The sequence below is a fragment of the Simochromis diagramma genome, unplaced genomic scaffold (assembly GCF_900408965.1).
Source record: "Simochromis diagramma unplaced genomic scaffold, fSimDia1.1 OVJJ01000501.1, whole genome shotgun sequence".
NCBI lineage: Eukaryota > Metazoa > Chordata > Actinopteri > Cichliformes > Cichlidae > Simochromis > Simochromis diagramma.
Window position 1 is genome coordinate 2,645,532 of NW_024387320.1, and position 13,824 is coordinate 2,659,355.

The window sequence follows — 13,824 nt, forward strand, 5'->3', positions numbered from 1 at the left end:
CAGGAGCAATGAGCACTTCGGTGATGGATGAGATTTGGTTTACAGGGAATAGTGTATGTCACACTTTGGTCTCTACAATTTTGCTCTCATTAGCCTTGTAGCCTCTGCTTATGCTGTTGGGACGAGCGATCTACCTTCAGGCTATCATTCTGTTTCTGCCTCTCTCGGTCTACCTGTGCATTTCTCTGTAACCCACCCCTTCTTTTGAGCTTTATGACTTGCTCTGCAAACATGTCATATCCCTACAACTGCACAAACAACTACCCCTTCCCTTCCAGACACACGACTCGTCACAGTAGACAATCAGACCTATTTCTCAGCATTAATTACCCATTTAATTAGCAAATCTTTGAGAATGTATAATCCGATAGGATATGGCTGAGGGTGAGAAATCTTTCTTTTACTACTGTGTCATTTATCCCCTCCCAGTTACAGGGGGGCTGTTTCAACATGCTGGTCTAATTACCATAGCTGGGGGTGGGGACTGGGAGGCAAGCATAGAAAAACAATAACAATGCTAATGCTGGAGGCAACACCAGATTAGGCCTACACCCGGTTTCTGACGCAGTCTTTCTCAATAAGAAGCAAGGATTTACACACACTCAGAGAACACAAGGGGAGAAGTGAAAGACAAGTGAGATATACAGTATCCACTCTTCACTTTTCTCATTTATAATGAGCTTTTCCTGTAAAACCGGCAGGAAACATCCTCGCCGACAAGCGCTTATTCGTGCAGGGTGTGAAAGAGAACAGCAGCAGAGAGAAATAGCTTTCTTAAATATTATTTATTGCATGTGTCTATAAAGAATCAACACAGTCTAAAGCAATGAACTAAGTTTAAATTATCATTTAGTAGTATCACAATGTGCATGATATGAAATATTTACAATGAAAAGCCACAGCAGAGTAAGCCATTGCCCATATCGCAACCTTGATGCTGAATTAAAAACTGGAAACATTATCCAAATGCAAAAAACACTGCTCAAAACACCAACAGGCTCGATTAGCAAAAACAAGCGGGAAAAAGTTTCCGTTTCAAAATTGAAGGAAAAAAAATGTACAAACAGCAAAAATTTGAATTAAGGTTTAACAAACATTATTAACAGTATTTATACATTTGGTTCGTCCTTGTAAACTAATTTCTTTTTAAAAGTGTAAATATTGCATATAAGCCATTTGTGGTGTACCTAAGTATCAAGAATTAATTATGTCAAGTATTATTGATTTCTTTAAAATCTTTTTTTTTCTTGTTTTTGTTTTTTAGAATTACAGCATTAGAAAATGTCGTCATAGTGGCATCCACTTTACAAGACCATCCCAAATCAGTTTTTAAAAAAAAATCAAAAATCAAAACCAAACCATACTGGTTAGCGTTATAACTTAATTAGTGCTTCTGTTGTATCAGAAAGTCCACTCAAATATTTAACTATGTACATTAAAAATAACATAAGTTATTTAACTTAACACTCGAAGTTTCTCAGGATTTGCTTACACGTTTTCGATGTAACGCTGCGCTATTTACAGTATATAGGCAAAGGTTAAGTACCTGTGAGTTCAGATAAATAATAAGATACTTCCCCTGGTTTCTTTCGTTTTTTCGGCTTGTGTCTGTGTTGTAGTTCCCATTCGGTACCTCTGCATGTTTCACTGTTGCTGTTGTTGTGTTTGTCGGGTTGCGCGCCCCCAGTCTCGGAACACAGCATGTACTACATTCAGTGTGTCCTGTGTTACAATCTAGACAAGTTTGTAAATGCAAGACCATGCAGTGGAGGCCATGGATTCAAGCTATCGAGTGGCTTTTTGAACAGCCAGTTAGACTCAGTCCTGCAGTCCTGCATGTACCACATTGCTCAGTGCTGCCTGGCGTGGTGTGACAGAGCTCCACAATGAGGCATCAGGTGAGAAAATGTGAGACACTGGGCTGTCCAGTTGCTCTGTATAAATAACTTCAAACATTCACGTTTCAGTCCCTTGTCCTGACAGGTGTGCAGGATATTTTAGGTGAACGGCGGGTGAGTTGGTGTAGTGTTTAAAAGGTGCTGAGACTCTTACTCAGACAGGCCACAGATCACATGATCAGGTCCAGGTGGACCTGGCTCATGCTGCAGTTACATTTGTCACAGCTGCATGCATTTGCAATGCAACGTCACCTATTTCTCCAACATCCTCCAAGTATTATTTTAGTGTGTATGAATACCTCCATTTAAAGGTACAATAATAAATATATTACTCTGGATTTCTAATACATAATCTAGTCATAAATGTGGGGAGAGAGGGAACTTAATCTCAGAGAGGTCGGCTCTCATTCGGCTCTAATGAACATTCAGTCTCTGTGATGATCAGTTAAATCTTTGATATACTGCGTGTTTAGAGGTCCAACCTAAAAAAAAAAGAAAAGAAAATCCATCAGGTGGGGGCTGATGGCTGGAGTAAGGCTTTGGATCGGTGACTTTTTAAAAAACATTCACCTTTGAAAATAAATATTTTATATATATATAGAATTCTACTGTGTAACTTGGTGCTGAGGTAGGGTTTATTTTTTTTTTAGCAAATGTTACCTTTGATTTTAAATATGTTCATAAATGCCGTCTCTTTTTGCAGTACAATCTGTTTACAAATTCTCACACATTTCAATGAATGCATACACACATACACGATAAATAAATAAATACATGTCATCTGTATGCATGAAGGGTTTTGCGTGCATGTTTGCGCACGCATGCTCTCCAAGTTTGGTTCACAGGTTTTCAGGTGTGAATGTCTGGCAACTACTGGTTGAAGCCATTAGAAAGCCAGTTGAAATTGTATAATTGATAATAACAATACCAGCGATGAACATAATATACTGCAGGCTGACGTACCTAGACACATAGTTACCTAACTATGCTTAGAATTAAAAGTCGGTTTTTAGTTTTCTGTTTGTTTGTTTAAATCTAGCACTACAGCAGCAATGGCACCAGAATGTTTAGGTGCCACAAAAAAGGAGGGAGGGTCAAATGTCCGTGTTTCCATGGCGATGGCTGTCCCCGTAACCCCCAGAGGCGGCAGAAGGGTCAAAGGACATGGGCTACAGCGCAAGGTCCAGCTGTCGCTCTGGCGACCTCGGCATCTGGCTGAAGTGATATCCTACATTCACAGGAAGAAGAAGAGGAGGAAGGGGTGGGGGGGGGGGGGAGGCAAGTTGGGAAGACCCATCAGCCTTCATTCTGAAAGAAGAAGAAGAAGAAGAAAAGAGTTAGTTTCTTATCATGTAATTTATAGAAATGAAATGAAATATAAGTAAAAAAGTCAATATTCCCCCCAGAAACTTAATCTAAGCGTGTACATACAGTTTGCATCATTTATTATGTAGGACAGAACAATCGAGGGGAGGGGAAGGTCACTCTGCTACCAAGTAAGGAATGAGTGCTCTTCAAGAGGCCTGCTTTCGTGTATGAGTATGTGTGTCTGTGTGTGTATTCCTCAGCTGGTAGACACTCAAGTGGCAGGTGCTTTTACAGCAGGGGAAAAAAAAAAAAAAGCAGAGTGGCATTTAGCACTGTGCAGCTGAAACAGGCCAGTGATGGCAAACGTCACGCCAACAACACTCCCACACACTAACAAACAGGTATTCTTAATTGCTCCCACACATACCGCAGCCATGTACTTTCAAATACCATGAACCCAGAGTCTTTGAGAGTGTTGCTTTTCTCCCAGTGGAAAGCTGCACTGACCCTTGCCCCTGTGTACATGTTTGTGAGGTTTCATTTGCATGCAGAGCTATCAAATGGGAGCGGAAGTCTTGGCTGGGTGACCCGCACACACACGCAGAGACACACACACACGGTCTGTGGCTGCATTTCTTCCCTCATTTGCTGTCTCCTCTCCCTCTTCCCCAGTCGTGAACAAGAGCCGTTTTCACAAAGCTGGATGTGATCGTCACTCTCTAAAACAAACCTTTCATTCAGCCCTTGCAGCCCCCCTCCTCAGCTATTCTCACCGCAAACAGGCACACGTCTGTTCTGGGCTTTTTTCCCCTATACATACTGGCTATAAATGTAAATTGATGCTGATCCTGATGTCCAATCAAAAGCTTTAAAAAAAAAAAAAAAACTAAACTGGAAATGCCAGGGCACCTTTACTGCTGCTCGGGGACGTCTGTGATGCAAAACCGTGGAACCACTGAGTTCATTTGAATAACAGAGGAGATGATTTCACTCTTGAGGCTACCTGGTGCTGAGCGAGCTCTGTGTCTTTATCGCCACGGGTGTCAGAGGCAGAATACAGCAGAAAGGCCGTGTTGGGACGGGGTGGAAAAAACACAGTAACAGAATCAACCTGACAGAGAGGAACGGGAATGCAGTGAGGTCATGGGACCGATGGACCATAACAGTCAAGTGTGTGTGTGTGTCTGTTTCTGGAGGGGCTGGGCCAGTCAACGGCCTGTATAGGCAGGCACATAGGTGAGAATGACTGAGATCTGCCGGGAAGGAGTGTTGAATCACTAACAGCTCAGATTAGCAACCAGGTGTAGCCATGAACATAAACACACTTCCTTGTTTGTGGACAATCTTGCAAGTGCATATAGGGACTGCGCATACACACATTTTCTGTTCGAAACATGCGGTTTAAATAGAATCTGAGTGAAGAAAGCGTGGGTGGGCAGGAAGATTTGGGGAGGGGGATGTTATTGAGAGAAGAGGACAGAGGTCTAATGGGGGAATGAACCCAATGGCTTCTACCCCTCCTCTTTTTGGAGCACAGACACACATTCCTCCTCCGCCCCTCCCAACAACTCTTGTCTGTGCCCCCTGTCCCAACCCACACACACACACACAAGCACATACACGCACGCACACACACACACACACACATAGACTTGGGCTCTGTTCATTATTTATTTAGTTCTCACAGGCTAAATTTAGCTATGCTCCATTCAGGAATAAGACACACACACATACACACAGGCATGTATTAGCAGCCTCCTCTCTAGAGCTTCAGAGTCAGAGTAAACAAGTTACTCTGTCTGTAACCACCACAGACTTGAGTAGCTTGATGTTGTCAATGAGATAAATGAACAGGCTTTAAAGGGAACTACTCCAAACTGCAACTCTGAGCAACATTCAAGAGAAAGGAAGTGGACTGCAAACTGTTGTTTTTGCTTTTATTGTGGGGTAGACTGGAAACGAACCTACAGACAAACAAGGAGAGATCAGCAAGCTCAGATCTGCTCTGTTTACATTCCTGCCCCGCTACCTCCTCTCTAATCTTCAGTGAACAAACACTGACTGACTGACTTCACCTCTGACCTCCCACACCTTTGTCTGACCAGCTAAACAACAACAAAAAAAGTATAACAATGCTCTACAACTCTGCAATCCAGCTGACTCACTATTGCATACAGAGCTTTGGCATTCCTCATCATGTCACATTATCCACTTGCAGCAGTTCACGTGGATTATTGATTAATCCGGCAATTAGTTCCTCAGTAAATCATTTGGTCTACAAAAAAAGGTGGAGGGGAAAAAAAACCACCAAAGCAAATCAGTTTCCCTAAGCTCCGCTGACACATTTGGATGTTTTGCTTAGTAAGTCAAAAATGCAAAACCATTCAGTTTACGGTTAGCTCGAATAAAATAATAATAATAATAATAATAATAATAATAATAATAATAATTGTGAGAATATGAAACTGCGTGTTTGTGAATTATCTCAACTACTCCGTTATAAAAGCACCAGAAAATAAAGCTTATATAATTAAGCCACTGAATATAACGAAACTAACGGTACGACTATCAGCTCTACAGAGGAGCATTAACAAACCAAGGGGGGAGGTCAGAAAGTTGGGAAAGAGTTCATGAGTAGCCGGTCTGCTTATGACAGGGGAAAAAAAAAAGGTATAATTAGCTAGCAGCCAAGACTAAACTCACTTAATGTGCTTTGTCCACTCACAGTCACAGAGGATCTGTCTCTTCCTCTGCATTTAAAAACAAAAAGCTAAAAAAAAAAAAAAAAACAAGCTACTAAACAATGCTTAATCCTGACGTGAATGTAATCCTTCTTACCTCCAAGCTAAACTGAGGATACGGGAGGTTAACTTTGTTTTCATCTAGCGCTAGAACATCCCGCCCTAGTTTGCTCAAAGAGTTATGTATCAGACAGCCTGGAGCACTGTGCATGTGTGTCTGTGTGCGTATGTGCGTGGGGAGGAGATGGGAGGGGTGTACAGGACAGGTGAGGACAGAGACTGTGGGTTCCTCAAAATGCTGCGTGGAGCCAAAAACCCGAGTAAAGGTATTCTCTGTGCACTTTCTACAGGAAATTCTTTATGTTTATGATGATTCACAATTAATTTTATCAACAACAACAAAAAAATGTCAGACATGAAGATGTCATACTTTTCCACCAGCTCATAAACATAACATAGTCCTAAGGCTATAACTGTTTATTATTTTTATGACTAACTCTTCTTTCTCATAGTGAAAACAGTCACCACTGTTTCCCAGAGCCACACATGACATCTTTTAAATGCACTGGAATTAACAAAAAAAAGCCATAAAAGTCGTAAAAAAATGCAGTATTTATGTAATGGATTTCTCCCGAGCAGCAAGAGAAGTAAAGTGTCTTGTCAGCTGCTCTACTCAGACATGATTAGCTAATTTTTTTAGTGCATTGTTAGGTAATCCTTTATGGCCTTCAGCAATCAGACACGGCCCACTGAGGTCGCAAAACAACAAGAAAAACAAAAGGCCTGTGAACGCCCCAATATGGAGAAGGTGTGTGGCGTGGGGTGTCACATGATTACTGAAAAGAAAAACAATGCTTGAAGAGAGGAAGAAGGGATTTGGGTTGGGGGAGGGATGCATTGGATGAGGTGGGGGGGGTTGGTAGCTCCTTGAGAGTGCTTGGCCACGCCCACAACCTTCTCCCGTAGCTGTCGTAGCAGATGGCGGCCAGTCATTAGCGTATTGTCACTCTCCTCTGAAGGGCCAGATAACCAGTGAGCACTGCTTGGCGAGGCAGGTGCAAACCCCCTGACCCCACACCCACACCCAACCCCTCCACCATCTGCTGATGCCTGTGTGTGTGTGTACGCACATGGGAGAGGCACACAAAGTCAAAATGTGTGTGTCTGTATTTCGGGGGGTTGCAGGGGGGTCTGGGCCCACAAATGGAAAGCGTGAATCTTTCTCTGCTGTCTGCATTCATGCAAGACTGCTTACATTCAGAGAGACGAGCACTCGATAAATGAGGACAGGTTAAGGAAAAGAAGACGGCAGGCAGATAATAAAGAGGCTTTTATAGTGATATGATAAGTGGCAGTGTAGATACTCTAAAAGTAGATATGAGGACGAGCCAAAAATAAAAAAAAAAAGCTGTAAAAGGAGTGCACGTGCCTCTCTTTTTCTTTAGATTAGTGGTAATGCTCCAGTGGTAACATCCCCCACTCACAAAAACTAGCCCAAAGTTCAAGAAGCTGACACTAGTCCAAAGCTTGCACTGAAAGCCACGCACCACACTGCGCCACTACCACCCCATTCTCTCTCTCTCGCTCCCTCTCTAACGCTTAAAATACACAAACTCAACTGAGCCATACTTTAGGATTTTCATACAGAAAGTCAAGCATTTTTATAACGCTCTCCCTCCGCTCAGCTTCCCCTTCACACCACAGTGCCAAATGAGGACAGGTGATTTCGTAATCTACCTGTGACAGCGTGATATACAACCGGGAATGCAAACTATGGTTCACTCAGTGATAAGGTGAGAATGTGGTATAGCCTGCCATCTTGTAGTAAACAGACGGGCCCTATTTTTCCTCTCGTATCGGAATGCTATGTATTTGGATGCGAGTATCAACAACTTTCCTCGCTGTTGTAGCCACATGTACTAAAGTTACCAAAGCAAAGGCCAGCGGCTGCTTGTTGGGATGGCACTGATCTTTCTGTCATTCAGCATTTTTCTTCCATTCTTCCTTCTCACCCACTCTCTGCCTTCTGCCAGCAGCTCAATAGTCCATTTTGTTATACATGAAAAACAAAACAAGTCAACCATCCATCACCATTGTTCTTTCACCTCCCTCCTTCCTCCACCCCTGCTCTTCTAGCCTTGCACCACGGGTTAAAAAAAAAAAAAAAATTCCTGGAACATAAACGTACAGATCACAGCGAATTCTCACGGATACCTGTGCGTGCCTCAGGTGCACACGAGTCACATGTGTTCAGACAAGTCTCCTGTGTAAAAAAGAAAGAAAAAGAAACAAACAAAAAAACCACCAGCTCATTTGACGATTTGTGAAGTTGCTCATAGTGGAAAAAAAGAACCCCTCCCCTCCCGATTTCATCCCAGCAGGTTAGAAAAACAAGTGAGCGTTCACCTCTCCCAGCAACCTTTGCACACTGCCCACATTCCAGTCCTGAAACCCAGTACCTGACAATTGATAAACAACTGACTCACTTGTTTTTCTGGGGAACCCGATGACTTGCACCGAGCTCCACACTGGCTGCGCTCTCACAGCAGGGGAGCCAGCTGAGACAAAGAGACAACTTAGTTGTGAAACTGCAAACAGCAATTAAACTCTTGTATTTCACCATCAGGAACACTGACTCCTGAGTCACTATGATCTTAACACTTTGTATTTTCTTTAGAAACAACAGCAACTTCTGACATGTCCCTGCCATGTCATCCATCCGTGTAAATAATCCCTGGCATTTACAGATGGATGAAAAGCCCCTGATGCAGCGGAAAGAGGAAAGAAAATGAGGCGAAAGGTAATATTTTGATAACAACTCTTCCCCTTCGAGTCTCAGGGATTTTGCTGCTTATTCGTTTTGTTCTCTGAGGTCTGTGTAACACACCGTTTCAGATTTACCAATAGCGAGTGCTCTTTGCCGCCTTCGAGCAGCTTCCATAGAGGCATCATGTGTAGCGCTGCATGCGTCACTGAATCAGATCAGATGTTTTTTTGAAACACTGACGCGGTGCAAAACTGCGTCACTCAGAGGAAACCAGGACAGACCATTCACATAAACGGAACAGCAAACGTGAAGGCAGATAACCATAAGTTTTTAAAATAAAACCGTTTCAAAAAAAATGCAATGATGCAGAAAGATTACATTTTAATAAAGGGGAGTTTGCATCCTCTGGGATGTGTGGAGGGGAGGAAGACAAGGAGGCAACATGTTCCACAGAATGCATTTGTTATTCAGCATGCCCCACCGCTTTCATTCAGGGCTTTTATTTGAGAGAAAATAAAAGCAGTTTTAAAAACAGGATCAACATCACAGCCTCGAGATTTGTCAGCGTGTCCTGGGTGTGACAAGTAGGTGACTAATCCTGTCTAAACATTACAGCCTACACCCAATAGCAATCTTGACAACTAGTTTGCTTCTCTAAGCTACTGTAGTTTACTACACCGGATTACATAAATCTGTAGGCTGTTATCTCGGATATTGCAGTGATGGTCAGTCATGATTATATGGCCACAAAAGAGCTTTCAAGAAAAATAAAGTGTCAGCTTTTTAACTCGCAGTGGAAAGGACAAACTGACAACAAGGGGCAGACACACAGACGCTCCTGCAGACAAACCACTGAGGCTGTTTTTGTTCTCTAGAGGTAATTATCATCAACTTTGGGACTGAAAACGAGCCCAGAAGTGTTGCAAACAACATTACGTGTGGCCTATCTCTGCAGAGTACACAGTTGCCCTGAGGCGGATCTCTATCCTACTCCAACCCTGACGCCACTCCCTTCATGAATGAAAATGCACTGAATGAATGAGTGTGTGGGACATGTGTGACAATGCTCACCTTTCACAGCAGCAGCAGTAGTCTCCTTAAATCCCAGGCTGGCATAGGGGCTAGAGTTGAAACCATTCAGCCCCCCCTTGCAGCCACAAGCTGTCTTGAATCTCAGGAGTTCATCACAGCCCCCTAACCGGCATCCCCCAAGGTTTCCCTCCATCAAGTTTAAGGCAATGTAGTTAAGTCCATTTTGATAGCCAGCTGACGTTTCCCTGCACATGGGACTGCTGTACTCCTCACCGAGTCCTTCAGAGCTACGAACTGTGCGAGATACGTTCTCCACAGAGGCAGAGCTGTGCCGTTTAGTGTCGTTGGCAAAGGATGGGCACACGGGTGTGACAGTGGTTGTGGAAGAGAAGGTCTCAGAACTGTGACGACGACGTCCGTGAGGGTCAGCCCGGATAACTTTGGCCCCCCTGTGTGGATCTACAACTGTAACAGATAATGAAGGACCTCCCTTGAGAAAAGAGTCCACGGGCACAGGGGGCACCACATCTACTATGCTGCTCTCAAGGCTGAGTCTCTGGACACAAGCAGTAGGGCTGGTCGGGCGGGGAGTTGTGCATAGAGCAGGTAAAGGGTCAGAAGGACTAAAGGTCATCTCAGTGTAGTCGTCACTGACTGGACCAGGCTGACACTTAAGGCTTCCTTGCTGTGGAACACCCCTCTCCTTTTCCTGTCCCTCTGTACTTTTATCTTCCTCCACCTCCTCCTCTTCAACTCCCTGTGTTTCCTGCTGAGTGGTAACTAGACTATGGCATGTCAACAGTTCAGCTGTGTCTGTACAGTTAGTTTGGTGTGATCCCTGCTGAACCGTGGAGCTGACATCAATATTAGCATAGCCTGAGAGTGACCGGGATCCCGTCTCTGCGGTTACAGAGGACTCAGGGCTCTTTGACTCTGTGGTTGTGTTGTGGTTAACACTGCTAAAGTCTATGTTAATGTATTCTCCGGGGCTGCGTGGCTCTGAAGGAAGAGGGTGCTCACTCATGCATGGTAGTGTTTTGAGGGATTCCAAAGCCAAACGGGTAGGCCGACAGACTCTACTCCGGTGTACCAGACCTCCATCTATCCAAGCCACTCTGAGAGGAGATGGAGTAGAAGATGGAGTGGCTGGTCTTGCCACAGTGCCATTGGTTGCAGAGTTTCCTGAAGAGATAGGACAGTAGTTGGATTCCTCTTCTATCCGTTGTCTCTGTAAACTCATCACCACATACTGATCTGTGTCAGTGGACCCACTGCGCTGCAAATGTCCTTTAAGTGATCTTGGTAGAGAACTGCAAGAATAAGGCTGCCTGTGGCTTGGATGGAGGCTGGGATCTCCTGTAGGACTGAGAATATAATCTGGGGGTGTAAAAGACACCTGTGTGTCAACAGGAGACATATTCAGGTATTCTCCATTGGCGAGCTTCCCATCGTTGCTGTCCACTGACATCTTGGTTGCACACCACATGGGCATGTACCCACTGTCCTCCAGAGAAACACCCCCGGGGGAGTGTATGCGCGGGGCCAGCCCCATTAAGGAGGGTTTTGTACAAGGGTTGATGATTTGCTTTGGAGCAGATACACACATAGGGCTCATGGGCATGTAGGGGTCATCCTTAGACCCGGGTGTGAGAGGAGCCACACCAGGCATCATGGGCATATAGCCACTGTCGCCTTGGTGGCCATTTGAAGCAATCTGAACATCTCTGTAATCCTCCAGACTTATCCCTTTAGGAGACGCGGTGTGACACCTGCGAGAAGACTGACTTCCACTGGTGTATGTTGCCCTCATAAGCGTATACTCATCCAGGGAGGCTGAAGATACTTGGGGGGGACCCCTCGGTTGACGGGGGGTGGTGAGGGAGTATGTGCGCTTTCGATACACCTTGTCAAATTCTGGTAACCACCGGTAACCATTCTGATTCTGACGCTCCATTACCATGTAGCCATCAAGCTCACTGCCATCCCGGGATGGGGGGGTGTCTGCTTTGAGGGACTCTGGAGTGTTGCTGCGGAGAGTAAGCGGTAACCTGAGGTCTCGTGCCTCCGCAGGGCTAGAGCCAAATTCCTCACATGATATAAAGCCAGCATCACTGGGAGAGCCTGAGAAGGATGCACTGCAGCTAGAAGGGCGAGGGGCACCGCTGTCTTGGCAGGAAGATGCATGGCCTGGACAAGCAGTGGTCACAGGTGGAGAAGGAGACAGAGGCATAGACATGGACTTACTATGCTGGAGGGTGGAAGATTCAAACGTCAGAGAAGGGCGTGCAGTAATGGTATGAGATCTGCTCAGCAGGGTCCTGTGGACCCCTGGACTAAGGGGGCTCCCGGTGACTGACATAGTGCGTGCCATGGTGCCGTCGCCCTCGCTCGCAGTGCGTAATCGACACGAGGAGCATTTGCTCACAGGAGAGGTCGCAGCCATGCTGTCAGTACGCGACCGCCGGGGAAGCCCGGTCTGCCTCGGGGGTAGATTATTCAGGTGCCTCCGCGAGGGTACAGAGATGGGGTTTGTACCAGAGGACTGGCTTTTGCTGCGCGGGCGGAATTCCGACAGCTCCTTCATGGCTTTCATGGCCTCCAAGATAGTTTCGTGAATGTTTTGAGCCACCACAGAGTCATCCGCCTGCATCCACAGCTCCCCCGGACCCGTGGATGCAGATCGGCCAACCTCTATGAAGAAAAAGCTGTCAGAGTGGCCGCACCTCCGGATATTCATCAGCTGCAAGGTGACTGAGGCAACATCAGAGTTAAGCTTAACGAAGCTGATAGTCCGGCTGGAGAGACACAGCCTGTACACCCCTGTTAAATTTCGGCTCTGTCCGAGACCTTTAGATTTTAGATTTACTTGCCATACCTCCTTGTAGGCGGCGGTCACCGGCGTTATTACACCGTAGCTCGACTCGTCGTAGCCAACCAGCGAGGACGCAGAGTTAGACGCCGAGCCGTCATATACTTTCCCCTCTGCCATTAAATCCGTCAGCACCCGGTACCAGCTCTCCTGTTCCTGCTCGTTTTCCGTCGCCAAAGCAAAATACTCATCCTTGGTATAAAGAGCAATAAGATATTTGTATTTTGCGTCCGCTCTCTTGCTGATATTGAGACAGCAGTCCAGAGGGATGACTCTCTTCGGGGCCGATTTGTTTTTCCATTTCTTCTCGCTCTCGTAGTATTCCAACCGGGCAGGGAAACCTTCGCTCGGCTCCTTTAGAACAAAAAAGCGCTTATGTCCGTGTTTCTGCTTTTTCAGATATCCGCATTTCTTGATGCCGCTGTTTGCGTTACTGGCCAATAACGACTGATCACCGGTGTTCGGCGGACTCGCCATTCTCGCGTCCTCCTCTTATCAGACACAATGCTTCCGTTCCCTTTAGTTGTAAAAGAAACGACTCGCTTTCTTTTAATCCTCTACTTCCAGAGCCGGTTTCACGTTAATTCGTCTTCTCCCACAGCCGAGCGATAAATAACACATGTCTGCTGGTGTCCGGGCCGAAGAGGGTGAAACAACATGTGACGATCTACACATTCAGCTCCGGTTTTAAAAAAAAGAAGGGAAAGGAGACGAAAAAAATACGCACTCACCAACAGTGGGCGGTGCGCACTCAGCTCATTGGGTTTATTGGTGGAAAAGGGATGAATGCTGGAGTGAGAAAGGAAAGAGAGTGAGAGCGAGAGAGCCCTCCTACTATCACTGCCCTCTTCCGACTCATTTGCGTGTAGTCAGTTAGGACTGTAGCTTTATTTATAGCATCCCTATTCCTATGATCCATCGTTTGGCTTCAGTGTACGTTTTTTTTTAGCAGGATATAGCCCGGTCCCAACTACTCAAACGAGATGTCCCCGATTCAGAAAACCATCATTTGCGTCATTTAAGGCGTTACGGGGTGGATTATGAAAAATATAACCTGAGTATAGATCAGTTATATGCACAGACCGAATATATGACGCGTAACTGGTTTTATACACGTATAATTTACAGGTATTGTTTCACTGTCGGAAATTTTCTTACCATGGGTGTTTGTTTTTTCTCTCACTACACTTTGACCATATTTAAACTCTA

At 45.1% G+C, this 13,824-nt stretch overlaps 1 protein-coding gene across 1 annotated transcript; it reads right to left on the bottom strand.

Annotated features, from left to right (window-relative positions):
• Positions 1–766: 766 nt before the first annotated feature.
• Positions 767–13,455, bottom strand: irs2b (insulin receptor substrate 2b). Its single transcript, XM_040005272.1, has 2 exons — positions 9,786–13,455; positions 767–3,206 (listed from the first exon to the last, which is right to left on the bottom strand). Exons 1-2 carry the CDS (start codon positions 13,090–13,092, stop codon positions 3,202–3,204), a joined length of 3,312 nt encoding a protein of 1,103 aa, XP_039861206.1. The 5' UTR covers positions 13,093–13,455; the 3' UTR covers positions 767–3,201.
• Between the last annotated feature and the right edge of the window lie 369 nt (positions 13,456–13,824).

Excerpts from the sequence above, each read along its gene's own strand:
- irs2b (XM_040005272.1), bottom strand. The coding sequence starts at position 13,092 with ATGGCGAGTCCGCCGAACACCGGTGATCAGTCGTTATTGGCCAGTAAC.